The sequence below is a fragment of the Nipponia nippon genome, unplaced genomic scaffold (assembly GCF_047370975.1).
Source record: "Nipponia nippon isolate SJK-2023a ecotype South Korea unplaced genomic scaffold, ASM4737097v1 scaffold_19, whole genome shotgun sequence".
NCBI classification, from domain to species: Eukaryota; Metazoa; Chordata; class Aves; order Pelecaniformes; family Threskiornithidae; genus Nipponia; species Nipponia nippon.
The window spans coordinates 9198900-9223819 of record NW_028262335.1 but is presented as its reverse complement, the minus strand read 5'-3'; the positions used below and the strand labels follow the sequence as shown (position 1 = coordinate 9223819).

Below are 24920 nucleotides of genomic sequence, written 5' to 3'. Positions count from 1 at the left end.
CACCCTACAACTGGGCAGCACTGGGATGAGCACGCGGCATGGCTGAGGGAGCCCCCCCGGGGCAGATGCCGTGGCGAGGCTGGGGGCAGCTCCAGCCTCGTGCCCTGGGGCTCGGGGTGGGGATGGAGCCCTGTGGAGGAGCATCAGTGCTGCTCCCTGCGCCCCCTGCCCCCCGCATCCCCCCAGCCACAGCGGGTCCGTGCCAGCAGGAAAGGGAGGGCGGCGGCTGGGCAGCCTGTGGCAAGGTGGCACAGGTCCCTCCCACAGCCGGCACTCCCTTCATGTACTTTTGCACCCCCTGGACTAATTTCCAAAAAAAGCATTTCCTCCTGCTGCGGTCGGGTGTAAAAGCCTGTGTGGAGAGGGCTGGTGCTCACTCACCACGCGTCACGCGCTGCCAGCGGTGGCGATGGGGTGCTGGGGCACCCTGCCCGGGCGCTGAGCTGCCCGGACACCCCACAGTGCCCACCGCCCTGGTCCCCTTGCTGCCCTGGCATGACCCAGCCACATCGGCCGCAAGGATGAAGCGCTGCTGCCTGGAGGTGGCTTGGGTGAGTGCAGTCGTGCCGGGGTCCTGCGGCCCCTGCCACCAATTGCAGGGTGCCGGCCACGGGGGGGTCTGGAGGAGGGGAGGGGGTAAGCCTAGTGCCAAGCATGCCGAAAATGCTCAGCCCCCTGCCCTGGCTGAACACCTGGGGCTGCAGTCTGCCTTGCCGAAGTACCTGCAGCATGGCACAGCCACAAAGACGGCAGGCACAGCCATGGTGTGGCAGTGGGAGCTGTGGGCTCAGCCATGTGGCTGCAGGCAGGGCACTGCTACCGGGACCAGCTGTGCTGGCAGCCTGTGGGCACGGGGCAGGGCTGCCAGTGGTGGCGGCTGCCCGGGGCCATCCCGGGGCTGGGCAGGTGGCTGCCCCGGCACATGGGTGCCAGGAGCGAAAGCCTCACCAGGGCTGTGTTACGGGCAGGGGTGGTGCTTGCACGGCACAGGAAGCCGTGGGTCTCCCTGCCGCACAGCCGGCAGCGGGATGGCACCTGTGCTGGTGGCTCCCCTGCCCGCGGGGCACCTTCTGCCTGTGCTAGGGAAGGGGGCAACCGCCTGCCTGCCTGCAGGCAGGGTGCACAGGCAAGGCCCAGCCATGGGAAGGTCATGCCTCGGCAGTGACTCAGACGTGCCACTGGCAGCCGGGGCCGAGGCAGCTGCCCCAGTCTGCCAGCCACGCTCTGCAAGCAGGATGGCCCATGCGAGGTTTCCAGTCCGCTGGCGGCGGCGGGTTTAATAGAAAATGATTCAGCTGCTGTAATCGGGGCCATCGCAACTGGGAAATCCAGCCCCCGGTGAGGAATCCCCTGGCTCCCTGCCCGCACTGCCAGCCCACCAGCTCCCTGCCCGTCCCGAGGTGTGGGGTGCTGGCATGGGCACCCCCTCGCCGCCCCCACCGGGCTGTCTGGGGAGTGGGGCTCCCCTGGGTGCAGCGCCTGGCACCCTGGGGCGGGGAAGCGGTGACCTAGTTTGGGACGCACGTACGAGGCGTGATAGCATCAGGGAGAGCGTGAGTTGGGCACGGCTTCCTCTCAGGGAGGAAATCGCCTCCTCTGCAAGGGAGATAAACCCCAGGAAAGTCAGTGCCGGCAGCGCTAACCCTCCCGCGCCCGGCTGCCAGAGCCTCCCCAGGCTGGCCATCCCGCAGGCAGGAGCACTGGCACGGCCAGTGGCCCGTGTGCCCGACTCCCTCATCCCCATCCCACAGTGAGTCAACCATCCCAACCCCGCTCCCTGGTCCCCTTCCCAGCCAGCCTGGTGGCACCGTTTGCAGAACACATGTGGGGCACCCGACAGTGGCCCCCGGACGCGGGGGGGCACGGTGGCCTCCGCGGTGTGCATGCCCTGTGGCGCCAGCAGGAAGCTGCTTTCTCGGGTACAGCGGGGAAAACACGGTGCAGGGGCTGCCGTGGGGCATTCCCGGCCCCGGGGTCACACACCTGCGTAGCTCTGGGGCACGGGGCCGCAGCTCCAGCTGACCTGCCCGGCACAGGCACCGATGTCCACGCGGCACTGAGCTGGGCTTGGCTCTGGCTTGGACAGCCCAGCAGGCGCGGCCGCAAAGGTGGGGAGTGCGGTTCGAGGGCTGCTCCCCACGGGTACGCGGCTCCCGGGCACCCCAGCTGCCTGCATCCCTGTCCTCTCCCTGCCCGCAGGTGATCCTGGCAGCGCTGTGGCTAGCAGCGAGTGAATCGCAGACCCCGGGGTGCCAGGACTGCATCGTGCCGCGAGGGCAGCGGGTCACGGTGCGGCCGCCCACCCACAGCCAGAGGCATGCCACCAGACCCCCCTGCCCCGCCGGCATGAGCTGGATCAAGGGGGCTGGCTGGTGCTGTGTCCAGTGTCCTGCAGGTGAGAGCCGCCCAGTCAGTGCGGCACGGCACGGCACTGTGGCACACTGGGCACATTGCCCCGGGTGGCCCTGCTCCCTGTCACCCCGCTGTCCCCGCAGGGACGTTCCTGCTCAGCCCCTGCTTGAGCCATGGCAACAAGAGCATCTGCGCCCCCTGTCCCACCGGCACCTTCCGCGCCCAGCCCAACACCTTCCGTGAGTGCCAGGCTTGTTATGAGTGTGACCACCAAGGTGAGCTGGCAGCATGCCGTGCTGCGCCGCGCCGTGCCATGCTGCACAGCGCTGTGCTGTGCCATGTAGTGCTGTGCTGCGCTGCTCACCGCCTGTCTCCTGCAGCTTTCCAGACTGTGCTGAGGAACTGCTCAGCCACCAGCAACGTCGCCTGTGGCTGCGAGCCCGGCCGCTTCCGCAACTGCCTCGACGAGCGCTGCAGTGACTTCTTCTGCCAGCAGTGCCAGCCTTGCATCAAACGGCTCATCCAGTGGCCCTGTGAGTGCTGCCGGCTGGCCCGCGGTGTGCCCCCACGGGCTGTGCCGCCTCCGGCTGTGCCGCCCTGCCTGACGCCTGCCCTCTCCCCAGGCTCGGAGGCGCAGGACACAGTCTGCGGCAGCTGCAAGCCTGACTTCTACGCCGAGGGCGGCGAGTGCCGGCCGTGCCACGCGTAAGCACTGACCCTCCCTGTGCCCCATCCGGGGACACGTGCGAGGCCTGTGGCATGGTGCAGCACAGTGCCACGGCTCCTCTCTCCTTGCAGGAGCACCCCGGAGACGTGCAGCAAGGAGTGCCAGCGGGTGTGTGGCGGTGGTGGCGGTGGCAGCCAAGGTGTGGGAGTGGTGGGGCCGGGGGCTGTGGCGTGGGGAATGCCATGCTGGCTGACTGACAGGGATGCTCCTGCTCCTCCTTGAAGGCTCAGGGCTGGAGTATGTGCTGCTGGCGCTCACCGGGCCCCTCTTCCTGGGCGCTCTCGTCATCTACAAGAGGAAGTGGCTCCGGCACAATGCCCCGGCAGGTGGCCCCCTCCCCGTGGCACAGGTGGCCACCCCCATGGCCGGGGCTGTGGCCACGCCATGGTGCCAGGTCAGTGCCCAAGGGTGGGACAGCCTGTGCTGGACCCAGCTGGGCTCCCCACAGGTGACGGAGCATGCCACCAGCACGGCATGGCAGAGCTCTGAGCACCGGGCCTTACTGCGGGAGCAGCCCAGTGGTGCGGCACAGCTGGGTGGTGAGGTGGAGCCCTCGGCCCCTCCGGAGCTCTGCAGCACCCTGCTGCAGGGCAGCCAGCTCTACGCCGTCATCGATGCGGTGCCGGTGAGGCGCTGGAAGGAGTTCATGCGGGTGCTGGAGCTGCGGGAGGCGGAGATCGAGTTGGTGGAGCTGGAGGTGGCCCACATCCGCGACCAGCAGTACGAGATGCTGAAGCGCTGGTGCCAGCAGACCAGCGCCACGCTCGACCGCGTCTTCACTGCCCTGGAGCGCATGGAGCTGGCTGGCTGCGCCGAGGCACTGCGCCGGAGCCTGCCGGCGGGCCCCTGACCCCTGGCACTGCCACCCCGGCAGAGGGAGGTCCTGGCACCTCCCTGGCTCGCTGGGTGCCTTGGCCGAGTCGTACCCCTAAGTATTGTTACTTATGCCGTGTAGACATTTTATGTCAGTTTTATGTGTCCTCCCTGCCCGCCCCCCCTATTTATGTCCCCCTGCTCCCAGGGCTGGGGGGGATCCCGCGCCCCGGCATGCCGGCTGCCCGTCCGCTCGCAGGACGAGCGGGGGCCGAGCCTGCCGCAAACCCATGGGATAGTTCTCGAGGCCGCCCGCTGCCAGGCGTGCCTGCCCCCCCCCCCAATAAAGTGGCATGTTCTCCGTCCGCTGGCCCCCGGCCCTTCTTCCCAGGGCTGCGCTAGCCCAGCCAGGCATTGGGGCACCGCTGGCATCAGGGCCACCACCAGTGATGCGGTAACTGCAGGCGATGGGGGCGATGGGGGTGATGGAAGTGACGTGGATGTGGGTGATGGGCGCGGTAGGGACGATGGGGGCACCACGGTGGGCACAGCGTGGTGCGAGCAGAGGGGTGGCATGGGCAGCCCCAGGAAGGCGCGGGGCACTGCTGGCGGGGTTTATCGTTTTAATCACTGGAAAGGCAGGCGGTCCAGCGTGGAGGCGAGCCGGGAGCTGGCCTCGAGTGGCTCCAGAGGCAGGAGAGGCAGGAGTGGAGGCGAGCGTGCCGCGGCCGCAACAGCGAGCGGTGCCAGCAGGGAGCACAGGGAGCCAGGTGGCATGGCAAGCCTAGCCGCAGTGGTTGAGCTGGTCAGTGCACAAGGAGCCAGGTGACCCATGCTGCGCCACGTCACTTTGCGAAGGTCAGCACGGGGTGGCGGTGGGCTGGCAGCAGTGGGACGGGGGCTATGGGTGCCTGGGACAGCGGTGGGGGCTCCTCCGGGTCGGGCTACATGGCCATCGGCGGCAGGAGGAGGGTGTCGAGGTATGTCCCGGTCCACGATGGGACCTGCCAGCCTCCTCCCGCCGCAAAGAGCCGGGGCGTGGCGTGGCGTAGCTAGTGCTTGGCTATGTCCCCCTTCTTGAGGATGATCTGCCGCTGCCAGGGCGCCAGCTTTGTCTCATCGTACCCGAGAGTCCTTAGCTTTTCCGACTGCTCCTTCTCCTTCTCCTCCTCCTCCCGCTTCAGCTTCTCCTGCTCTTTCCTGCTTGGTAGTGGAGGGCACAGGGCGCTGCGGTCACCGGAGCCGCCGGAGCCGCCGTGCCCGCCCGCCTGCCCAGGGAAGGGGCTTGCGGCACTCACCGTTTCTGCTCCCTGCAAAGGCAAAGGGAAGAGGGGGGTTAGCTGAGCCGCAGGGGTGGCCAGCCGGCATGATGTCCCCTGGCCCCGGCTCACCTCTCCTCCTCCAGCTTCTTGCGCAGGATGTCCCTCCTCCAGGCCGGCATGCTGGCCAGGCGCGCCTCCTCCTCCTTCTCCTGCAACAGACAGCCGTGTTACAGGTGCTGCCGGGAGCCCACCCTTGCCACCAGCACCGCAAAGCAGCGGCATCACCCTGGCACATGGCGCCATATCCCACTGGTGGCCGGGCTGAGCCACACTCCTGGACAGCACGTGGCTTGCCAACATTGCCCCTTGTCACCCGCCTTCTGCCAGCACGGGGAGGAGGAAGGAGTGCGTGGCGCGGCCAGCCCTTTGCAGCACACCACAGCTTTATTGCACTGACACGTGGGGGCCCACACTGCCCCGGCACCGCAAACGCCACACCAGAAGGGAGCACAGCCCCGGTGCTGCGCCCCCCCGCACAACACACAGCCACGGCAAGCGGCACACCGCAACCTCCGCCCACGTCCACACGAACCAACACCGAGCCCTCTGCCGAGCCAAGCCACGGCACTGCCAGCACTGCAGGGGCGGCTGAGCACACCTGGGCACTGGGTCCTGCTGCCCCTGGCTGCCCCCCGGCACCTGCTCCCAGCCAGCCCCACGCCACACCGCTGGCACAGCCCGCAGCATCCCACCGGGCTCAGGTGTCAGACATCTCTGCCTCCTTCTCCTTCCAGAAGGAGAAGCTGCGGTCGATGAAGTGGCAGACGTCCTCCTCACTGAACTCGCCCAGCTCCAGCACTGGCACCGGCACTGGCACTGACACTGCTGCCCCCTCCCCTCCCGGGGCCACAGTGGGGGGCTCCGGCAGGCTCTCTGCCACCGTGGTGAGGCTGTCCCCAAAAAACTCCTGCACGAGGTCCTCAAAGCCATCGAGCCAGTGGCAGTGGCCAGCCTCAACCCGCTCCAGTGCGGCACGGTGGAAGCGGCGGACGTGGTGCCAGCTGTGGCTGCCCAGGCGGTCAAACATCTCGTAGCAGAGGAGGTGGCGGAAGCGCCGCTCCTCGGGGCTGAGTGGCATCTCCAGCAGCTGGAAGTAGCCCAGCATGAAGAGGTCGAGCGGGAGGCTGTCGTGGGGCATGGGTGAGCCGCCGACATGGGGCAGGAAGTGCTGGGGCCAGTACAGCACCGTGGCACGGCTCAGCCGCCGGATCTGCCGCCCTGGCACCCGGCGGGCAACGCTCCTCCAGCGGGCCAGCAGCTGCCCCACTGCTGGCCGCCGCCTCCCTGGCCACGATGGCCGTGCCTCCCCAGGCACCGCCACCAGCGCCCGCTTCTTCCAGTGCTCCAGGAAGAGGAAGATGGCGCGCTCCTTGCGCGCCGCTGGGGACTCTTGTGGGCCACTCAGCTCCGGCGGTGCCAGCTGGCTCCGCCGCAGTGCCCTATCTCCATATTCCTCTTCCATGACAGGCCGGCGGGTGCTGCCGGGGGGCTGCGCCCGCTTGCGCTTGGTGACCCTGGGAAGAGGCATGGGGGCCCCCCCTGGCCCCTCGTAGTTGGCCTTGAGGCTGCGGACGGAGATGCCGCAGCCCAAGATCTCGCGCCGGGCGTCGTGCAGGGCACCGGGGCTGCCCCCTGCCCCCCCAGCCCCAGGGCCCTCCTGGCTCCCCAGGGTGGCCGGCGGTGCGGCTGCACTCCTTGGCAGTGCGGGAGGCTGGCTGCTGCAGGTGGGCAGGTCCTCGCAGGCAAGGGCAAAGCGCTGGGGTGCCAGGGTGGCAGGCAGCGGCAGGAGCGGCAGCAGCTCCTCCTCCGGCCGCCCCGGCAGCAGCTGCGCTGGCTGCGCCTCATGCATCACCCGCAGGCTCCCCAGCTGCCTCTCCAGGTGCCGCACGTCCTCCTCCCGCATCGGCTGCCCGGTGGGTCCCGGTGTGCCCCTGCGGGCAGATAGCCCATGCCGGCACGGGGGCGGCGAGCAGCTCCTGGGCTGCAGTGGGAAAGAGGGCAAAGGGGCTCTTGAGGCCGTGCCACGCACACCCTGTGCTGCCACTGCCACGTGTGGCAACCCCGGGGCACGACACCCCTGCATGCAGGTGGGGTGGTCCCCTGGTGCAGCTGTGAGCCAGAGGCGATGCCACGCATGCCGTCTCGCCAGGTCCTGAGCCACTGGGCCGTGCCCGTGCCGTGCTTGCCGCCACAGCCTGCGAGACCCTCCTACCTTACGGCGCTGCTCCTCTTCCTCCTGCATGCGGAGCTGCAGCTTGCGCACCATCACCTGCCGCTTCCACTCAGGGATGGGCCGGCCCTGCTCGTCATGGCTCGGCACCAGCGTCTCCGCTTCCACCGCCACCCCAGCGCCCACCGCTGGCACTGGCGAGCTCCCGTTCAGCACTGGCTCTGGCGAGCCCCCTGCCAGGCAGCGTGGTGGCCCGGCAGCCTCGGGGGTGGCCGGTGGGGTGGGTGTCCTGGTGGGTGACGGGGAGGACACCGGCGACTCTGCCTGTAGAAGAAGGGGGGGGGGGAGGGTGGTGGGCGCCTGCCGTGCTACACCGCGCCATGCCATCGGCTCCCTGCCCCCCGCCCCCCACCTACGTTGGCCCCTGCCTGGCCGCTGCCGGAGAAGACGGTGGTGAAGCCTTTGCTCTGCGGCGTCGGCTTGAGGCTCTTCCCAGCCTTGATCTCAGCCAGCAGCTCCGAGTTGTCGCCGGTGGGGGAGATCATGTTGAAGGACTTGGTGCCTGGGAGGAGGCAGGGCGGGCAGTAAGAGCCCCACTGCCAGCAGCCCCCCACCCACCGCTCCCCTGCCAGCTCATGGGGCATGGGGGTGGTAGGGTGGCCGGCTCACTGCCCCCCCACCCGGGAACCCCTGGGAGCCCTGTTGGAGCAGCATGCCAGCACCCAGTCCCCTGGGTCCATGGGACCCTGCCAGACCAGCACCCCGGCACCCAGCTCACCAGGTCCATAGGAACAGCACCGCAGCACCCAACTCCCTGGGTCCCTGGGACCCCACTGCAGCAACACACCAGCACTCAGCAGCCTGGCATCCAGCTCCCCAGGTCCATGGGACCAGCATCCCAACACCCAGCTTACTGGGTCCATGGGACCCTGCTGGAGCAGCACCCCAACACCCAGTTCCTGGGGCCCCAGCATAGTCCCAGCCCCGAGTGCCACCCACCCTGCGGCACTGTGCTGCGACAGCAGTGACCTGCCTGTGGAGGGACAGGTCTGTGGCTGGTGGCAGCCCTGGCACAGCAGAACAGCCCTGTGCCAGCTCACCGGGGGCCCTGGACCCCCTATAGTCCCCTACAGCCCCTGGCAGCGATGCACCGACAGCCTGAGCCAGCCCAAGCCAGCCCCACTGCCAGCCCTGAGCCCTGAGGGCTGCATGGCACCGGCACCGGGGCACGGCAGTGCCCCTGGTGATGCCTGTGCCGCTGCTCGTGCCGCCCATCCCGCGAGCACCCACCGTCCGTGCCAGCCATGTGCAGGTCCCTAACGGCCCATGGTGCTGTGCCAAGGCAGAGCCCCCTCCCCGCCGCTGGCGCCCGCAGCTCGCCCCGCTTGGCCGTGCCGTGCCGGGGCGAGACGGCTGCGGGTGCTGAGGGCCCAGCGGGGCGTGCGCGCTGCCATCCAGTGCCGGCTGAGACCCCCCAGCCCTGGGAGCCAGCGCTAATAAAGCGGGCGCCGAGTGGCGGCCAAGCCCGTCGGCTGCAATCAGCGGTACGCTCACGTGGCAGGGTCACGCCGGCCGGCTGAGCGCAAACAAAGGCCCTCTGTGTGCGGAATGGCGGCGGGGCCGCGGGGGCCGCAGGGGGCATGGAGCCCCGGCCGCCTGCCCAGCCCTGCCCGGTGGCTTCGGCAGCCCCGTGCCAGCGCTCAGGGCACCCGTGTGGCACGCTGGCGACGCGGCAGCGAGGGCTCGGCAGGCCGGAGGGCTGTGGGCTGCTGCCCGCCCCGGTGGCTGTAAATGCCCCGTGGCTCCGGCGCTGGACGGTGCCGGGTCAGGCCCCTCTGGCCGTGCCCCGGGCCAGGGCACCCCCTGAGCAGGGAGGAGCGCGGGGCCGCGGTACTTACTCTTCATCTGCCTGAGCGCCTTTCCTCCTAGGGGGAGAAGCAGAGAGGCGGCGCAGGGCGCGCGGCAGAGGAAGGATTTGGCCACCGCGAGACAAGAGAGAAGAGAAGCAGCCAGCAGTGAGAGCAGGCGGGGGCAGGTGGGCATGGGGGCCCCCGCGCCAACACCGGAGGAGAGAAGGACAGAGAGGCCGTCAGGAGCCGCGCGGATGGAGTGCCGCAGGAGGAGACACGCCAGGGCGGCCGGCGCCACAGTGCAGCCGACGGGATGGTGCCCGGGATCGCGCCCTGTGCCCACCCAGCGCCCCGCCACTTACTTCCCGCGGAGGAGGAGGAGCGGCGGGGGCCGGCGGGGGTCTCGGCTGGCGGTGGCGGTGGCGGGGGTGGCAGGCAGCCAGCATTGGGCAGTGGCGGGGGTGGCGGCGGTGGCGGCAGCTCGGTGCCGGGCTTGCTCTCCCCATTGCGCATGGTGTCCGCTGAGATGGGTGATGCCTGAAAGAGAGCACAGGCAGGCGTTGCCTGGTGCCGATGCCGCTGAGCCACATGCAGGCTCGTGGCGCAGGGCCTGGGGCTCACCTCCTCGCTGTGCGCCATTCGCCGGGGACCAGGCTGCTCAGCTGTACCGTGCCCCAGGTGCTTGTAGTAGTCGCCGGTGCTCGGCTGCTTGCCGAAATTCCTTGACCGCCTGGTGGAGTCGGCCCGGCGCAGGCCCTCGGGGCTGCTCTCGCGCGATGCCAGCTGCAACGGGGAGCGCAGCTCAGTGCAGCCGTGCCCAGCTGTGCCCAGGGTGGCTGTGGGGCAGAGCTGTGGCAGAGTGGGGCCGTGCCAGCGGTGGCCATGCGGCAGATGCCAGGCTGGGGGGACGGCAGGCACATGCCCCGGGGGTCTGCTCGGCACGAGGCTGTACCGGGGGCTGCACGCCAGCGTGGCAGCACGCACTGTCGGTGCCTGGCACTGTGACCCCACAGCCTGTGCCCAGGAGCACGGCCGAGCCTCCCCTGGGATAACCCCCTGGGAACAGGAGTGCCGAGCCCCGGCCCCGTGGATTACCGGGAGCTTATCCCCCGCAGGGCCGAGGCCCGGTTCCAAACCTCCCTCTGAACAGGGCTCTCAGGCAGCGCAGCCTCGGCTCACCCCGGCACATACCGCAGCAGCTTTGCAGGTCGTGCTGCCGAGTGCCGGTGCTGCAGGGGGCTGCGCCCACCACCCGGGTTTGAGGTGCCGCAGTGGCACGGCCCCACTCCCCTGCTGGGGGCCCCACTATTTGCATTTCCCCATGCGCCACCTCTGCCCATGGCATTTGCATGGCGAGCCCAGGCGCTTGCTGCTGCCTCCAGCTCCAGCTAAGTCAACAAGCACCAGCTCAGCGCTTCCTGCTCCGGCTGCCATGGGCACTGTGCCAAGCCCAGCTCCCACTCCAGCAGCCCCAGCTCCAGCCCCAGTCTGGCACGAGGATCTGTGCTGCTCAGCCCTGCTACGTGGGGTGCCTGCACCGCTCTGGCACGGGGCTGGCACACACCTGCACCTCCCCAGGGCAGTCTGGCTCTGTAGCCCCCAGGCAGGGCCGCTCATTACCCTGGTAAGTGCTAACGAGCCAGGGCCACGCACGACGAGCACAACGGGGTCCCGAGCCCTGCACAGGCCTGGCACACACTGCTCTGCCAAGACCCCCATCCCGTGTGCCCCTCTCCCTTGCGGCGCTGGCCTCCACCAGTGCCCCGGCCGTGGCCGTGCACTGGGCTCCCGTCCCCGGTGGGGTGGCGAGAGCCATGGTAGGGGGTCGGGGTGGCCCCGAGCCCACCGTGTCCCGATGCCTCCCCGGCCCACCCTGGGGGGCTGCACCCCTCTTACCTGTGCACGCCCGGCTGAGCCCTCTCAGCTCCTGGCAGTGCCGGCTGTGCCACCCGACACCTGTGGCGCAGGTGACACCGGAGCCGGTCGCTCAGGTTACAGCCTGCGCTGCCGCCCACGCCCAGCTTGGCGTGGTGCTGGTGGCATCGCCAGGGCCGTGTGGGCGCGGCTGCGACAGCCGGCCACGCGCCAGCCTGCGCGGTGCTGCCAGGTGCCCCAGCCGGCGCAGCGGTGGAGCGGGGCCGCCCAGTGCCGCGGAGGCACTGGAGCATCGCCAGCCCTGGCTTGCTGCACCCTTGCTGCCAGTTGCACCCCGGTCGCCTGGTGTGTGCCAGCATCGCAGGCATGTGGCCTCAAGCCGTGGCTGTCCCTTCCCGGTGCCGTCGAGCACTAACAGCTCCCCACAGGGAATCGATGCCCAGCAGCATGTCCCCCCCGGGTCTCATCCCCTGAGCTGCATGGCCAGGAGCAGCTGAGCATGGGTCGCGGCACATGGGGCACAGGGTGCATGGTGCAGGGGACATGGTGGACGGGGCCGTACCTCTCGGCGCAGCGCCTGGCTCTCCACGTGCCGCAGGTTGTTCTTGGCCCGCACATAGATGTCGGCAGTGTGGGCGGCGGCGGGGGGCGTGGGCGCGGGGTAGCCAGGGGGCGGCGGGGGTGGCCGGGCTGTGGGGGGTGGGGGCGGCGGCGGGGGAAAGGCGGGGGGCGGCGGCGGGGGAGGGCCCTCGCCTGCCGGCCCCCGGCCCCTCGGCCGCATCTCGGGGTCCAGCATGTCCATGTACGCCTGCATGTCCGCCAGTGCTGGCTCAGGCACCCCTGCGCAGGGCAAGGGGTCAGGCGGGGCTGGCCCCGCAGCCCCCACCCCGCGCCCCCCGGCCCCGCACTCACGGGTGGCGGGGGCCCCCGGCGGGCTGCCCCTCTTCTCCCCGGTGCTGGACTGGCTGGAGTGGCAGGAGTCGTAGTTGGAGAGGGTGCTGGCAGGGGAGCCCACCTCGAAGCGCGGCTGGGGCGCCGATGCTGTGGTGTTGGGCGACGACATGCCCGAGTCGGGCTGCCGGCACTCCCCGTCTGCCGAGGGGTCTCGCGACAGCACGCGATGCTCCACGCTCTGCCGGCACAGCCACGTGGTCAGGCGGCAGGGTGGGAGCGGAGGGCTGCGTCCGCTCCCCACGAGCTCGGCCACGGGACGCCACTGTACCATGTTCTCCACAGTGCGCAGGTACTGGGCGCAGTGGCCGTGGCCATTGTAGTCGGCGAGGTCGGCCGCCGTGTAGCCATCCTGGTCACGGACACTGAGATCGGCGCCGTTCACCACCAGGATCTGGCAGCACTGGGGAGACGGGGGGGGTGTGGCAGGGCCAGAGGGCGGCCCTCAACCCACCCCAGCACCCTGCCAGCTGCCGGCACCCACCTCCAGCTCGCCGTTCTCGGCGGCGTCGTGCAGCGGCGTGCCGCCCCAGCTGTCGGTGGTGATCTCCCCGCCGTGCAGCAGCAGCCAGCTCAGCACCTTGGCGTGGCCGCGGCTGGCGGCGAAGTGCATGGCCGTGGCCCCCTCGGCGTCCCGCTCCGACAGGCTCACCGTCGTGAAGCTCATCTGCGCGGGCAGGCGGGCTGAGCGCCAGCGCCGCCAGCCCCATGCCGTGCCGCCACACGGCCACGCCGTGTCCAGCCAGCGCTTACCAGCCAGACGATGACAGTGTTGTGGCCCATCTGGGCAGCGGCGTGCAGTGGGGTCATGCCGTCGTGGGCGCGCGCGTGGGGGTCGGCCCCGCAGTCCTGCACCAGGTACTGGATGATCTCCAGGTGGCCTTCCTGGCAGGCGAGGTACAGCGGGGTGGCCCCTGTCTTGGTCTGGGCACTCAGCGTGCTGCAAGCAGGGCACAGCGCCTGTCACCTGTGGCCACCGCAGCCGGCAGCGTGCCGGGACGGGAGGTAGGGGGAACGTGAGGGTTGCAGGGACATGGGGACATGTGGAGGCACGGGGGACACACAGGGGACACGCTGGCCAGGGGCAGGCAGGGCAGGGCCAGGGCCGGGCAGCGTGGGCTGGGAGCCATCCACCCGATGGCTCCTCACTGGGTCCCCGCACAGCGGTGGCCGCTGCGGTGGGAGGTCACTAAGTTAATCAGCCTGCTTAGGCTAAGCTCCTTCCTCCGGCTGTTTTTGGACACTGCAGTTTAGCAGTATTTTTAAATAAGCAGCTTAGGCAGCACTGGCTGCAGGGGAGCCGGCAGGGAAAGGCCAACCTGCACCATGGCGCTGCCCGGCCCCACTGCCCCCTGCCAGCCCCGCTGCCGGGCACCGGCATCCCCCTGCCGTCCTGGCGGGCCTTGGCTTCCCCATGTCCCGCACTGTGCATCCCGAATCACACAGCCCGCATCCCAAATCCCATATCCCTTCATCCCACATCCTTGCATCCCCGCCGTGCAGGAAGCTGTTTTATTAAGTGCTCTGTAAAAAACCCTGTTGAATATTTAAAAAAGGAAGAGCAATAAATACTCTGCTCTGTTATCGCAACAATCGTGGGCCCTTAATAATTGATCCCTGTAACCGTGAGACGGGCCGCAGCCAGCGCTGCCTTCCCGCCGTGCCATGCCGCAGGGCGCCTGCCCCGGTGCCGCAGCGCCGGGCCAGCACGCCGCTGGGCGCTCCCCGAGCAGGGGCTGGGGCTGGGGTGGTTGCAGGCTGGGTCAGGCCACGGGGCGGTGGCAGGGGCAGGGGGTGCGTTCAGCTCCCAATCGCTCTTTCCCACTAATCGGGAGGGGGTTAAGCCACTTGGGCGAGCACTGGTAAACCGCTTTGCCAGATGGCTGGGACCCCTCGCCGGGCTGCCGGCTGCCGGGGACCCTGCGAGGTCGGGGCGAGGGTGGGCCGGGAGTGCCAGCGTCCCACGGCAGTGCTCGGGGATTGGATTTCGCAGCTGTAACGGAGCCTCCGGACGGGTGCAGGGCCAGGCACGGGGCAGGCCCTAAATAATTCAAGGGGAAGGCGGTGATGGCAGCGGAACAACCCCAGCAAGAAGCGTGAAAGCCAACGCAGGAGGGCTGCTGCCAGCGCTGCACCACACTGGGGCCGACACCACGGGCACCGAGTGGGAGCCGTGGCTGGGCTGGGGCTGGGCTGCAGGCCGCGGGGGGTTAATCCCCACAGGTGCCCAGGGCTGAGCCGGCACACCTGGGGATAAAGGGCCAGGCTGGGCAGGCTGCCAGCAGCCAGTGAGCAGGGGTGGGCGGTGGGTGCCACAGGGGTACCGGGACCCTGCGATGGCTCTGCGGCCCTGCCTGGCAAGAAGACTGGGGGGTCCGGGGCCGTGGCACCCAGGGACAGAGGGTTGCTGAGCCCTGGCTCACCTCCCGCTGCCTTGGGACACCCTTGGGTGCGTGCGGGGCAGCTGCCCACCCCCTCGCATCCGCAGCCCTTGAGCCTGCCGGGCACGGTGTGGGGCACCAGCACATCCCCTGGCTCCACCTCGGCCGGGACCGTGGGTTATTTCTAGCCACCTCTGCCCACTGCAGGAAATCAGATTAGGGGCCGCCTAATCGCCCGCTGCAGCCCCACGGCGAGCCTTGGCACCACGGGCCCGGTGGGTTGCCATGCCGTGTATGCTGGGGGGCCGGCCCGGCCCCGGGTACCGCTCGGGAGGCGAAGCAGGGACACTGCCGCGGTGATGCTGGCCAAGCGGGGCTGCCGTGCCCAGCGATGCCCACGGCCCTGGGCAGGCGGAAAGGTCGCCTCCGGCGCGGGGAGAGGCCTCTCCTCGGCGGGCAGCCTAATCCATTTACATAATGGCGGGCGGACAAAGGCGGCTGTGTTATCGCCCCGCGCCAGGAGCCCAGGGAACAGACCCGGGGGCCGGTGGCAATATTTCTGCCAGCACTGCCGCTCTCCTCCTCGCCCTTTCTCTCCAGGCCATAAAGAAGGTGCAGCTGCCTGCCCAGCCTGGTAACGCGGCTACGTTGCCCTTGGAGCCAGGGGACAAAGGTGGCTGCGGCATCCGTCCCTGGCGCTGGCACCGTGCCCAGTGGCTGGAGGGAAGGATGGGGCGGCAGCAGGCACCCCGCTCTGCCGCCAGCCCCTCTCCGGCCAGTGGACTGGTGAGCCCCCGGCGCGGAGTCCGTCTCGCCGCCGGCAGCGGGGGCTGTTACCTGGGGCAGTGTCCCAGGAGCAGTTGCAGGGAAGGGAAATCCCCTTTGGCCGCGGCGTAGTGGACAGGCAGCGCTCCCGTGTCGGTGGCCACCGTGGGGTCGCTGCCCCCGAAGCGGAGGAGCCAGTCAATCACCTCGTGGTGACCGAAGCGGGCTGCCAGGTGTAGGATGGTGGCACCGGAGTTGTCTGTGTCCTGCGGGAAGAAGCGGAGTGGCCGTTGGCACTGGGGAGCATGCATGGGACTGGGGACCATGGGCGGCCGCGGGGCATCCCCCAGCCGGGAGCCGGCCCCGGGAAGGGAGGGCTGGCCGGGGCGGAGGTCCCATCTGCATGGAGCAGGGCCGGAGGGAGGGGATGGGCCATCGGAGGGGCCACGGGCCAAGCGTGTCCACCCTCCGGTGGGGCCTGCATCCACACGCAGCGAGCGCTGCACAAAGCCCCGCTTGTTCTGCCGGCGGCGAGCGGCCCCTGCCCACGGGGTCTCTCCACAGAGCCCTGCTGCGCCGCCGGCCCGGCCGCCCTCCACGCTCGGCGGGGAGCGGGCAGGGCTGGCCCCCGGCCAGGCGGCTGCCGTAGCGTGCTGACCCCGTCCTTCCCGCCTAATCCCCGCTCCCAGCCTCCCCGCCGCCTCCTCTCCCTCCGGCCCGTCACACGGCGTCGGCTTCGCCCCGCGGCAAGCCGCTTACCGCCCGGCTCCCGCCGTTGTGTAACCCCGGAGGGGCCGGCAGCCCCGGGCGCGGCCCCGGAGGGTCCTTGCTCCCCCTCGGGGCTGAGCCCCGCCGGGGCGCCGGGGGCTCTGCGGGTCCCCCGGCTGCCGCCCGCTCTGAGAAAGCGTCCCCGCCCGTCCGCGCCGCCGGCGCCCCCCGCGCCCCCGCTCGCACCTGCACGCCGCAGCCCCCCTGCGTGAGCAGCCACTGGAGACAGGCCAGGTTGCCGGTGGCGGCGGCGTCGTGGGCCGGCGTGGCCCCGTTGCGCGCCCGCGCGTCCCCGCGGAGCGCGGCCTCGGCCGCCAGGTACCGGAGGCAGGCCAGGCGGCCGGCGCGGGCGGCGTGGTGCGCCGGGGAGGCGCCCAGGGCGTCCCGCAGCCCCGGCCGCAGCAGCCCGGCCGCCCGCAGCCCCCGCAGCGCCTCCAGGTCGCCCTGCCGCGCCGCCAGCAGCGCCCGCTCCAGCGCCATCCCGGCCCCGGCCCCGGCGGCCCCGGCGGCGGCCCCGGCCGCCGCTTGGCACTGCGCGGCGCTGCCGCCCCACCGCCCCCCGGGCCCGCCGGCTCCTCCTCCTCCTCCCCCGGGGCCGCCCCCGCGCCCGCCCCGCCCGACGGCGCGGCGGCCGCCGCTGCCCGCTGCCCGCTGCCCGCCGCCGGGGACCCCGCGCCGCTCCCCCCGGCCCCTGCCGGAGCACCGGGCTTCGCCGGGCTGCGGCCGGGACCGGGGGCGGCCCGGGGGACTCCGGGAGCGGCCCCTGTCCGGCTGCGGGCGCTGCCGTCCGCGGCCCCGGGGAGCTGCTGCCCTCGCTCCCGCCCCACGGGTGTCCCCTTCCCCGCCCGCCAACGCGAGAGGCGCGGCGGTGACGGCCTCCTCCGGCAGCCCCGACGTGCGCCTGCCGGTCCCGGCGGCACCGGAGGGAGCGGGGGGATGCGGGGAGCGCTGCCCTGCCTCCTCCCGCCGCGGGGAGGCCGAGCCGGGCAGCGGGGGCGGCCGGCACCGCGGGAACCGACGGCGGAGCCCGTGGGCAGCCCGGGCAGCGGCGGCGGGACCCCGGGCAGCGGCGGCACGGGCAGGCGGGGACCGGCCCCCCCCGGCAGCACCGCGGACAGCGGCAGCGCCGAGCGATCAGCACCGCGGACAGCGGCGTGGCCGCCCCCGCCCACCGCCCTGCCTGCCTGCCCGGCCTGCCTGCCTGCCTGCCTGCCCTGCCTGCCTGCCTGCCTGCCTGCCCTGCCTGCCTGCCTGCCCTGCCTGCCTGCCCTGCCTGCCTGCCTGCCTGCCCGGCCTGCCTGCCTGCCTGCCTGCCTGCCTGCCCTGCCTGCCTGCCTGCCTGCCTGCCCTGCCTGCCTGCCCTGCCTGCCTGCCTGCCTGCCCGGCCTGCCTGCCTGCCTGCCTGCCTGCCCTGCCCTGCCCTGCCTGTCCTGCCTGCCTGCCTGCCCTGCTTGCCTGCCCTTCCTGCCTGTCCTGTCTGTCCTTCCAGCCTGCCCTGCCTGCCCTGCCCGCCCGCCCGCCTTGCCCCGCCGGCGGCCCGTAAAGGCTGAGGCGGTACCGGAGCACCATGTCCCTGCCGGCCCCCGCGCCCCCCTGCTGCCGCCGCCGGTCGGCAAGGACGGGAGTGCCGCGGCCTCCCGGTACCCGCTCCGTCCCTCCCACCCATCCCTGCCCCATCCCGGTCCATCGTTGGCCGCTCGGGACCGGCGCCTCCGCCCGCCCCGCAAACCCCAGGCGCCCACGGATCCCCTTCCCAACCGGGGCGGGCCGCCGAGCCAGGGGCGGCGGAGGGGCCCCTGACCCCTGGGGCACACACTGACCCCCGGCACCACCGGAGCCCCGCCCCCGGGCACCGGAGCTCCGCCCCCGGCCCCGGCTCCCCGCTGCGTCCCCGCCCGGCGCCGGCCGGCAGAGCGCAGGCCCCGCCCCCTTGCCGGTGCGGGGGCGTGGCGAGGCGCTGCCCGCCAATGGGGTGACGCGGGGGGCGTGTCCCCGGGGTGGGGCGTGGCCTGGCGAGGCGTGGCGCTGCCGCAGCGCCGTTGCGGGCGGGGCGCCGGTGCCGCCATGTCGGAGCGGGGGGCCGCGGGCCCGGGGCCGGCCGCCATCCAGGTCTCCAGGTACGGCCCCGCCGCGCCGCCCGCTGCCGGGGGCCCGGGGGAGGGGAGGGCAGGCGGGCTGGGGCACGGCGGGCGGGCGCCGGGGCTGGGGCCGGCCTGCAACCGGGCTGCTACCGGCGGTGCTACCTGCACTGCTGCCGGCACCGGCAACCTTGCTTGCACCAGGCACACTGCCTGCACCAGGCACGCTGCCTGTGCCGGGCACGCTGCCTGCACCAGCGACGCTGCCTGCGCCGGTGACGCTGCCTGCACCGGGCACGGCGGCGGAGCAGCGCCGCGCCCTTGCTCGTTGTGCGTGAGCGGGCAGGCCGTGCCCCGGTTTTCCTGCCCGTGCCCGCTGCGGCTGCCTGGCACGGCCGCCTCGCCGAAGCGCGGCTCCTCCCGGGCCGTTGCCCCATCGCCACCGTGCCCGGCCTTCTGTCCTCCCGTCGGCGGTTCGCGGCTCCAGCAAAAGCCGGGAAGCCGGGTGGAGCGGTGGCACGTGCCCGGCTCGGTCTCCGTTTGCTGCGGTGGGGTGCGGCGAGACGCAGTCCCAGCCGAGCAGCGGCCACCCCGGCGGAGGAGCGATGCCTCCTTCCCCTCCCGGCAGGGCTTTAGGGTGGTTTGCACCGCTGCTCACAGGAAGCCGCGTGCAGGCGGCGCCGGTGACGTTGCCGGCATCAGCGTGGTGAGATGGCCCAGCAGCTCATCCGGTAGGGCGATGGCGGTGCCGCTGGGCGGCTGCACCGGGACCTGGGCTGGGGGCATGGCAGGGCGTGCGAGGTCCCATGTCCCTCCCCTGGCAGGATCATGCGCCCGGATGATGCCAACATCGCGGGGAACGTCCATGGGGGAACCATCCTGAAGATGATCGAGGAGGCGGGAGCCATCATCAGCACCCGCCACTGCAACTCCCAGGCTGGGGTGAGTAGGTGTCGGAGCGCCTGCCGGGCTCTGGCTTGATGACTCTCCGACCCCCCACTGCGCCTCGGGGGTCTGCTGGAAGCAGGGGGTCCCCCGGGACCAGCAGGCATCCCTGGGCATCTCCCCGCTCATCCCCCCACGCCGGAAGCGCTTGCTCAGGCGTGCAAACCACTGGTGGCTCCGGCAGCCAGAAGCATCCCACTGTAATTGTGTTTTATGAGCAGAAACATTATTACGCTGCTGTTAATGTTTGAACTCCCGCAAAGGGCGAGTCAGAGGCAGCCCTGGCATCGGTTATGGGTGGGGAAGGAAGCGCAGCCACCGGCTGATAAGGTGGAAGTGCTGGAGCCGTGTGCGGCATGGGCCGGCCCCAGGGAGCTGCCGACCGCCCTCCTGCACGGCGTGGCTGCGGCCGCTACCCTCGCTGTTTCGCCCTCGCCATCCCCAGGAGCCCTGCGTGGCTGCGCTGGCGCGGGTGGAGCGGACGGACTTCCTCTCCCCGATGTGCATCGGCGAGGTGGCCAACGTCAGCGCTGAGATCACCTACACCTCCCGGCACTCCGTGGAGGTCCAGGTCAACGTCATGTCCGAAAACATTTTAACAGGTGGGTGGCTCTGGTGGGTCTGTCCCAAAACCCCAGGAATAACCGTAATAAGCCGAGAGCTCGTGGTGGTGACCTCGTCCTCTGCCCACCGTCACCGGCAGCATCGGGCAGAGGGAAGATCTTGCCTTTTTATTGAGTGCTGGGAGCGGCGGGGAGGGTCGGCACTGGGAAGGGAAGCCAAGCAGGCTCCCTGGGGATTACAGGTCCGTTGATTGTTTTTAGTGAAGAACAGAAAAATCTGCTGTTAGCTCCACCTGCCTAATTTGCTGCCTGTGGCTGCCTTTGGCCTGAAAAAGGCCCTTTTCCTGCTGTTGCTGTGGCAACTGGCTCCGCTTGCCGGGACGCCTTCGCAAAAGCACACTGTCACATCTGCTCCGAGCCAAAGGCCAGCAGGAGCCGGCAGCACCGCCAGCACGTGTCCAACCCCAGACTGCAGCAGTGCCAGCGGCAGGCATAGCACTGCTGGCATTGGCACAATCACCTTCTGCCCCCCTCTTCTCCAGGGGCGAAGAAGGTGACGAACAAGGCGACGCTGTGGTACGTGCCGCTGTCCCTGAAGAACGTGAATAAGGTCCTTGAGGTTCCCCCCATCCAGGTAGGACGGCTCACTTTGCTCCCAGAAAACCGGAGCTCGCCCTCTCCAGGGGAACGGCGCTAACCTGGCCCTGTTGGCACCCCCGGCTGTGCCGGTGGCTTTGCTGACCTGGTTCTTACCGGCCCTTCCTTCCAGTACGCGCGAAAGGAGCAGGAGGATGAGGGGAAGAAGCGTTATGAGGAGCAAAAGCTGGATCGGCTGGAAACTAAGCAGAGAAATGGTGACATGATCTTCCCCGTCATCAACCCAGGTAACGTGGGTGGAGCGTGGCCTGTGGAAATGACCTGGTGGTGCTGGGAGGCCGAACTGGTCCCCAAGGCAACTCCAGCCATCCCCGGGCACCTGTGGCTGCGAGTGTGTGCTCCAAAACACTGCATCGGGGATGGGGATGGGATTTTGGACCCGTGGCGTGTGAGCAGAGGGGAAACTGGGTGGGCCCCTGTGATCCCCCGCTGGGGCTGGTGGGTGGGATGCCCTCTTCCGAAACACAGTTCCTGCCCACCGCTCCTTGCATCCCTCGTGCGCTCCTGGGCAGCGGGAGCTAGCTTTGCTCAGCATAGGATAAATGCAAGCATTGGGCGAGGGTTTTGCACACTCAGCAGCTGCAGCCCCTCTCTGGAAGTCAGTGTTTAGCAAGAAGTTCGTTGGCCGGTGTTTGAAGGGGAGCATGAGCTACGGTGAGGAGTGGGGGGTCACGCTCTCCTTGGGGGATCGCTGGGGATCTCTTTCCTACCAAAAGCGTTGCCCCGGCTTCTGGAAACATGGTGGTGGCACTGACGGTGAGCCGAAGGCGCAAGCGGCCGGTGGCTTCCAGGACCAGCCGTGGTCCTCGGGCAGAGGCGGAGAGGTGGCGCGTGGGGATCGTCAGGAGGGGAGGGTGATGTGGGATGAAAGTTGCTCAAATGCCTTTTTCCCCTCTGTTCTCCCTGCTCACAGATAGGCAGACAAAAGGTAAGGCTCTGTGGGTGCTGCTGCGCGGGTGTCCTCCCTGAGGAGGCGATGCCGAGTGGTCGGGGGCTCAGCTGTTTTCTCCTGCGCTAAGCTCCTTTAGCATCTCTCATGAGACAGAAAACACAGCTGTCCTCGAGAGCGGTTTTCCTCTGCCGGCAGTCAGAGGGTGCAATTTCTGTCATCTGGATTTAGTGGCGAGTCAGATGTCAGGAGCACGTGCCAGGGCTGGGGGACGTGGGGGCTGAGGTCTTCACGCCGAGGGGAAAGCGCGGTCCTTTGGAGATGCCGCTAAGTGGCAGGTTTGGGGAGATTCGGCTGCAGCTGGTGGCCTGAGGAGGGACGCTGTACAGCCACGCGTCTGTCCGGTTCACTCCCGTTTGCTTTCAGGCTCTTTGAAAGCTTTAAAAGAAGAAACGAGCTGAGCTGGAATAAAATTGATGGGTGGGCATTAGAGGGAGGGGGCAGCCCATCAGGTCGTGAACGGCCTCTGCTCTCAGGACTTCTCGGGGCCGATTTAAATGCTGGTTTGCGCAAGCCAGCCCCATGTTTTCTTCCTTCAGATGGTTAAGACAAGGGTGTACAGCAGTGTATCGGTGCTGGCCAAGCAGCTCTGACCTCCGCTTTGCTCTCTTTCTCTAACCAGAGCCGCACACCGTTGGCTACAGCCAGTCCAGCCTGATCCACCTGGTGGGACCATCGGACTGCACGCTGCTGGGCTTCGTGCACGGAGGTGAGTGAGTGCTGCCCTGTTCAACGGCTGGGTTGGTTTTTCCCTGGAGCAGAAGCGCGGTTTGAGAGCGACTTGTGCGTCTCGGTGTTTCTGGGAGGCGGGCTCTGCCTCTGAAGGTACACAGGCCCATTTCCACCATCTGTAAGGTTCAGCATTGCTTCAGGTGAGACAAAAGCTTCATCTTTTTCTGTGCTTAAAAAAGGCCCCGAAAATAGACATACTCGAACTGTAAATCCTACAATTTTGTCATCATCTCTTAAATTGCAAATCTCGGATTGTAAACACCCAGCGTACAATGACTGCAATTTGTTGGAGTAATTTCCTCTTGGCTGGCAGTGCCTGTCGCCTGCCGGTTGGGCAGGGCAGGGCAGGGCAGACGCATGCAGAGTGAGCCCAGGGAGAGGCGCGTTTGCTGAGGGCTGGGACGCCGCTGGATGCCGCTCTTCATCTAATTGCATCCTTAAAAAAACCCACCAAAACAACATGGCTCAGAGCTCTTTCCAAGTAGGAGGTTTGTGGGCCTGATCTTGCCTGGCAAGGCTGAGGTTCGCTCAGAGAAATTCAGGAGAACCAGAGCTGGCCTAAATCTTAAGCCCAGGTCTGCGAGGATGTTGCCCTGATGACACTCTTGCCAGAAGTCTTTGTGCTGGTACCAGGGGATTCCTGCAGTTGGGATTCAGTCTCTGGCCTGACTCCTCAGCGTAGCTTTGGTCATGCAAAGGCCTTACAGACCTACGCCTGGCTTTTCCCAAATCCCACCAGCTTCCCTGAGATGGGACCCTCTGTCTCCGCCCCCCCAGGTGTCACCATGAAGCTCATGGATGAGGTTGCCGGGATTGTGGCCGCCCGCCACTGCAAGACCAACATCGTCACCGCCTCGGTGGACGCCATCAACTTCCACGAGAAGATCAAAAAAGGTACCGGGTGTGGTGGCGGGCGCTTTGCTCTCCCGCGGAGCCACGTCCTGGCTCCCTTGGCTGCACGCTCGGGACACACTGGCAGAGAAATTTAGCCCCTGTTAGACTTGTCCTGTGCTGAGAAGCTCCGCTTAAGATGTGGCTTAAGCACAAAACCCGTGGAACGCCTTGCTCCCTTGCTCTGAGCAGAAGCAGGGGCCACCTGCGTAACCGGCCGCTCTCTGCTTTGCAGGCAGCGTCATCACCATTTCGGGGCGCATGACCTTCACGAGCAATAAATCCATGGAAATTGAAGTCTTTGTGGACGCCGACCCATTTGTGGATGAGCCTCGGGAGCGGTACCGTGCTGTCAGCGCCTTCTTCACCTACGTCTCGCTGAGCAAGGAGGGGAAGCCCCTGCCTGTCCCGCAGCTGCTGGTAAGAGCTCTCTCCGCTGGGCTGCTCCCCTTTCCTGCTCCTCCCGGGGCAGACCCCAGCTGGCTTTTTTGTCCAACAAATCTCCTTCCCTTGAATTATTCAGCAGAAAAATACGAGCATGAATGGGCCTTTCCAGAGCAGGCTTCAGGGTTTTGTTTTGTTTTGTTAATTTCTTCTGAAAATTGCCGATGTGGAGATTGGGGATTTTTTTCCTTTCTTGTGGATGAGGCTCTGCAGCTTCCCCTCCTGCTTGCGCTGGAGATGCATGGGAGGGGACCCTGAGTGGCGACGGAGGACCCCGTGTCCCCCGTCCCTGCTCGCCGTGGCATCCCCGCTCCAGCCCTCCTGCCTATTTTTAGCTCTCCTGATCCCAGCAGGGCTTTGCTGATGCGGCGCTGCTGACTGGGGGCTGTTTCTTGATTAATATTTTATCTGTGCAGGTCTCCTCCTGCTCTGTGCAGGAGTACGTTAGCTGTCAAAACATGTATTTCACGCAGCGCAGGTTTTCCTTTACATTTCGCGTAACAGGAGGTGCGTTTCCCTCCCGCACATGCTTGCGAGGTGTGGCGCGGGAGAGCTGCGCTGCCCCGAGGCAGCTAACGCCAGGGCCTTCGCTTTCTTTCTGTCGCCGGCAGACAGAGACGGAGGATGAGAAGCGGCGCTTCGAGGAAGGGAAGGGCAGGTACCTCCAGACGAAAGCCAAGCGGCAGGCGCAGATGCAGCAGGCTGCCCAGCAGTGATCCCACCCCGCGCTCTCGCAGCCTTCACCCGCCAAACGTCCAGGTTCCCGTTAGTGTCGTGTCCGGTCCGCGCCGGGCCTCGCGCCTTCGCCCGCCCCAGCCTGCCGCCAGAGCTGCCGCGGCGGTGCGGTTGCTTCGCTGCTGATCGGTTTAGCATTGTAGACCTCGTGCTTTAGGTGGCTTAAGCGCCCCGAACGCCTCCGGGAGCCTTCCCGGTCACTCGCCATTCGCCTCTGGAGCCCTGTTTTCACCGTTCAATCTCGCAAGCGAAGCTCCTGCCCGTGCCGGAGCGGGGCAGAGGCGCGTGGCAGCACAAGGGACGCGCGAGGCCGTGAGTCTTTGTGGTGCTGTGTTAAACTTGCCAGTTTGTCCTAAAACCGCACACCAAAGCTTACGTACGATACTCGTGACAAGAAACGCGCCCCGGTATCGTACTGAATGTCTTGGACCGTTTTGTTGACATCTCTAGGTAGTTTCTTTGTGCACATCTAAGTTATTTAAGGAATCCTGTGGCATAAATAAAGTCTCTTGTCGTTGACTGAAATAAAACGGGGGTCGCTGTGTCCTTTTTTTGTCTCGAGCAGCAGCAATCCTGGCTGCACCCCCCCCGCCTCCCCCCTGGATCCCGCCGGGGTCCCCGAGCGGCGCAGCGGGCTCCCACCCTTGTTTTTAAGAAAGTTTGCCTCCTTTAATGGGACCCCCAGAACAGCTCCGGCAGCTCAGCAGCCGCCCGGTGTGGATCGCGCCCCCCGGCTGCCGCCCCCCCTCACCCCGGGGCCGGTGTGGGCTGTGCCGGGCCGCGGCGGCGGCGGGCGGGCCGGCACCACCGGTTTCCCCCGCTTCCCCGCGGCGGGGGTGGGCAGAGAGCCCCGGGGACGGGGCGGGGGCCTGCCGCCCTCGCCGGGCCCGCAGCGGGAGGTGAGGGGACGGTGGCCCGAAGGGTAGAGCCCGGGCCGGGAACGGCGCCTGCG

The 24920-nt window shown here is 68.6% G+C and overlaps 4 protein-coding genes across 10 annotated transcripts; 2 read left to right on the top strand and 2 right to left on the bottom strand.

The window, feature by feature from the left end:
• Positions 1-38: 38 nt before the first annotated feature.
• TNFRSF25 (TNF receptor superfamily member 25) lies at positions 39-4233 on the top strand. Of its 2 annotated transcripts, none has more exons than XM_087755039.1 (7): positions 39-551; positions 2200-2395; positions 2496-2627; positions 2733-2885; positions 2976-3057; positions 3151-3206; positions 3304-4233. In XM_087755039.1, exons 1-7 carry the CDS (start codon positions 39-41, stop codon positions 3927-3929), a joined length of 1758 nt encoding a protein of 585 aa, XP_087611165.1. In that variant the 3' UTR covers positions 3930-4233. The 2 variants fall into 2 exon arrangements, with proteins under 2 accessions (XP_087611165.1, XP_087611164.1); XM_087755038.1 differs by having other exon boundaries at positions 3151-3218.
• Positions 4234-4474: 241 nt separating this feature from the next.
• LOC104009028 (espin) lies at positions 4475-16454 on the bottom strand. Of its 3 annotated transcripts, XM_087755314.1 has the most exons (14): positions 16161-16454; positions 15279-15472; positions 12814-13000; positions 12545-12727; positions 12332-12463; positions 12022-12241; positions 11672-11949; positions 9856-10017; positions 9597-9771; positions 7801-7946; positions 7427-7708; positions 5284-5363; positions 5191-5202; positions 4475-5092 (listed from the first exon to the last, which is right to left on the bottom strand). In XM_087755314.1, the coding sequence occupies exons 1-14, from the start codon at positions 16452-16454 to the stop codon at positions 4945-4947; spliced, it is 2493 nt and encodes an 830-aa protein (XP_087611440.1). In that variant the 3' UTR covers positions 4475-4944. The 3 variants fall into 3 exon arrangements, with proteins under 3 accessions (XP_087611440.1, XP_087611439.1, XP_087611441.1); XM_087755313.1 differs by having other exon boundaries at positions 12022-12463; XM_087755315.1 differs by lacking the exon at positions 11672-11949 and having other exon boundaries at positions 12125-12463.
• Positions 5912-7297, bottom strand: LOC148056042 (espin-like protein). Its single transcript, XM_087755316.1, has one exon. It carries the CDS (start codon positions 7295-7297, stop codon positions 5912-5914), a length of 1386 nt encoding a protein of 461 aa, XP_087611442.1.
• A 1530-nt stretch (positions 16455-17984) lies between the features above and the next one.
• ACOT7 (acyl-CoA thioesterase 7) lies at positions 17985-24352 on the top strand. 4 transcript variants are annotated; one of them, XM_087755482.1, is made up of 10 exons: positions 17985-18091; positions 18877-18994; positions 19443-19599; positions 20103-20194; positions 20330-20444; positions 21131-21145; positions 21789-21875; positions 22676-22792; positions 23025-23209; positions 23845-24352. In XM_087755482.1, the coding sequence occupies exons 1-10, from the start codon at positions 18039-18041 to the stop codon at positions 23947-23949; spliced, it is 1044 nt and encodes a 347-aa protein (XP_087611608.1). In that variant the 5' UTR covers positions 17985-18038; the 3' UTR covers positions 23950-24352. The 4 variants fall into 4 exon arrangements, with proteins under 4 accessions (XP_087611608.1, XP_087611609.1, XP_087611610.1 ...); XM_087755484.1 differs by lacking the exon at positions 17985-18091 and adding an exon at positions 18159-18783; XM_087755483.1 differs by lacking the exon at positions 21131-21145.
• Positions 24353-24920: the final 568 nt, after the last annotated feature.

Coding starts and splice junctions, on each gene's coding strand:
- TNFRSF25 (XM_087755038.1), top strand. CDS start 39: ATGGCTGAGGGAGCCCCCCCGGGGCAGATGCCGTGGCGAGGCTGGGGG. Junction 2,886..2,975: donor ACGGCTCATCCAGTGGCCCT/GTGAGTGCTGCC, acceptor CCCTCTCCCCAG/GCTCGGAGGCGCAGGACACA. Junction 3,058..3,150: donor GAGTGCCGGCCGTGCCACGC/GTAAGCACTGAC, acceptor CTCTCCTTGCAG/GAGCACCCCGGAGACGTGCA.
- LOC148056042 (XM_087755316.1), bottom strand. CDS start 7,297: ATGCAGGGGTGTCGTGCCCCGGGGTTGCCACACGTGGCAGTGGCAGCA.
- LOC104009028 (XM_087755313.1), bottom strand. CDS start 16,454: ATGGCGCTGGAGCGGGCGCTGCTGGCGGCGCGGCAGGGCGACCTGGAG. Junction 9,772..9,855: donor GAATGGCGCACAGCGAGGAG/GTGAGCCCCAGG, acceptor GCTCTCTTTCAG/GCATCACCCATCTCAGCGGA. Junction 7,709..7,800: donor GCGGCCAGGCAGGGGCCAAC/GTAGGTGGGGGG, acceptor CTTCTTCTACAG/GCAGAGTCGCCGGTGTCCTC.
- ACOT7 (XM_087755482.1), top strand. CDS start 18,039: ATGTCGGAGCGGGGGGCCGCGGGCCCGGGGCCGGCCGCCATCCAGGTC. Junction 21,876..22,675: donor GCTGGGCTTCGTGCACGGAG/GTGAGTGAGTGC, acceptor CCGCCCCCCCAG/GTGTCACCATGAAGCTCATG. Junction 22,793..23,024: donor CCACGAGAAGATCAAAAAAG/GTACCGGGTGTG, acceptor TCTGCTTTGCAG/GCAGCGTCATCACCATTTCG.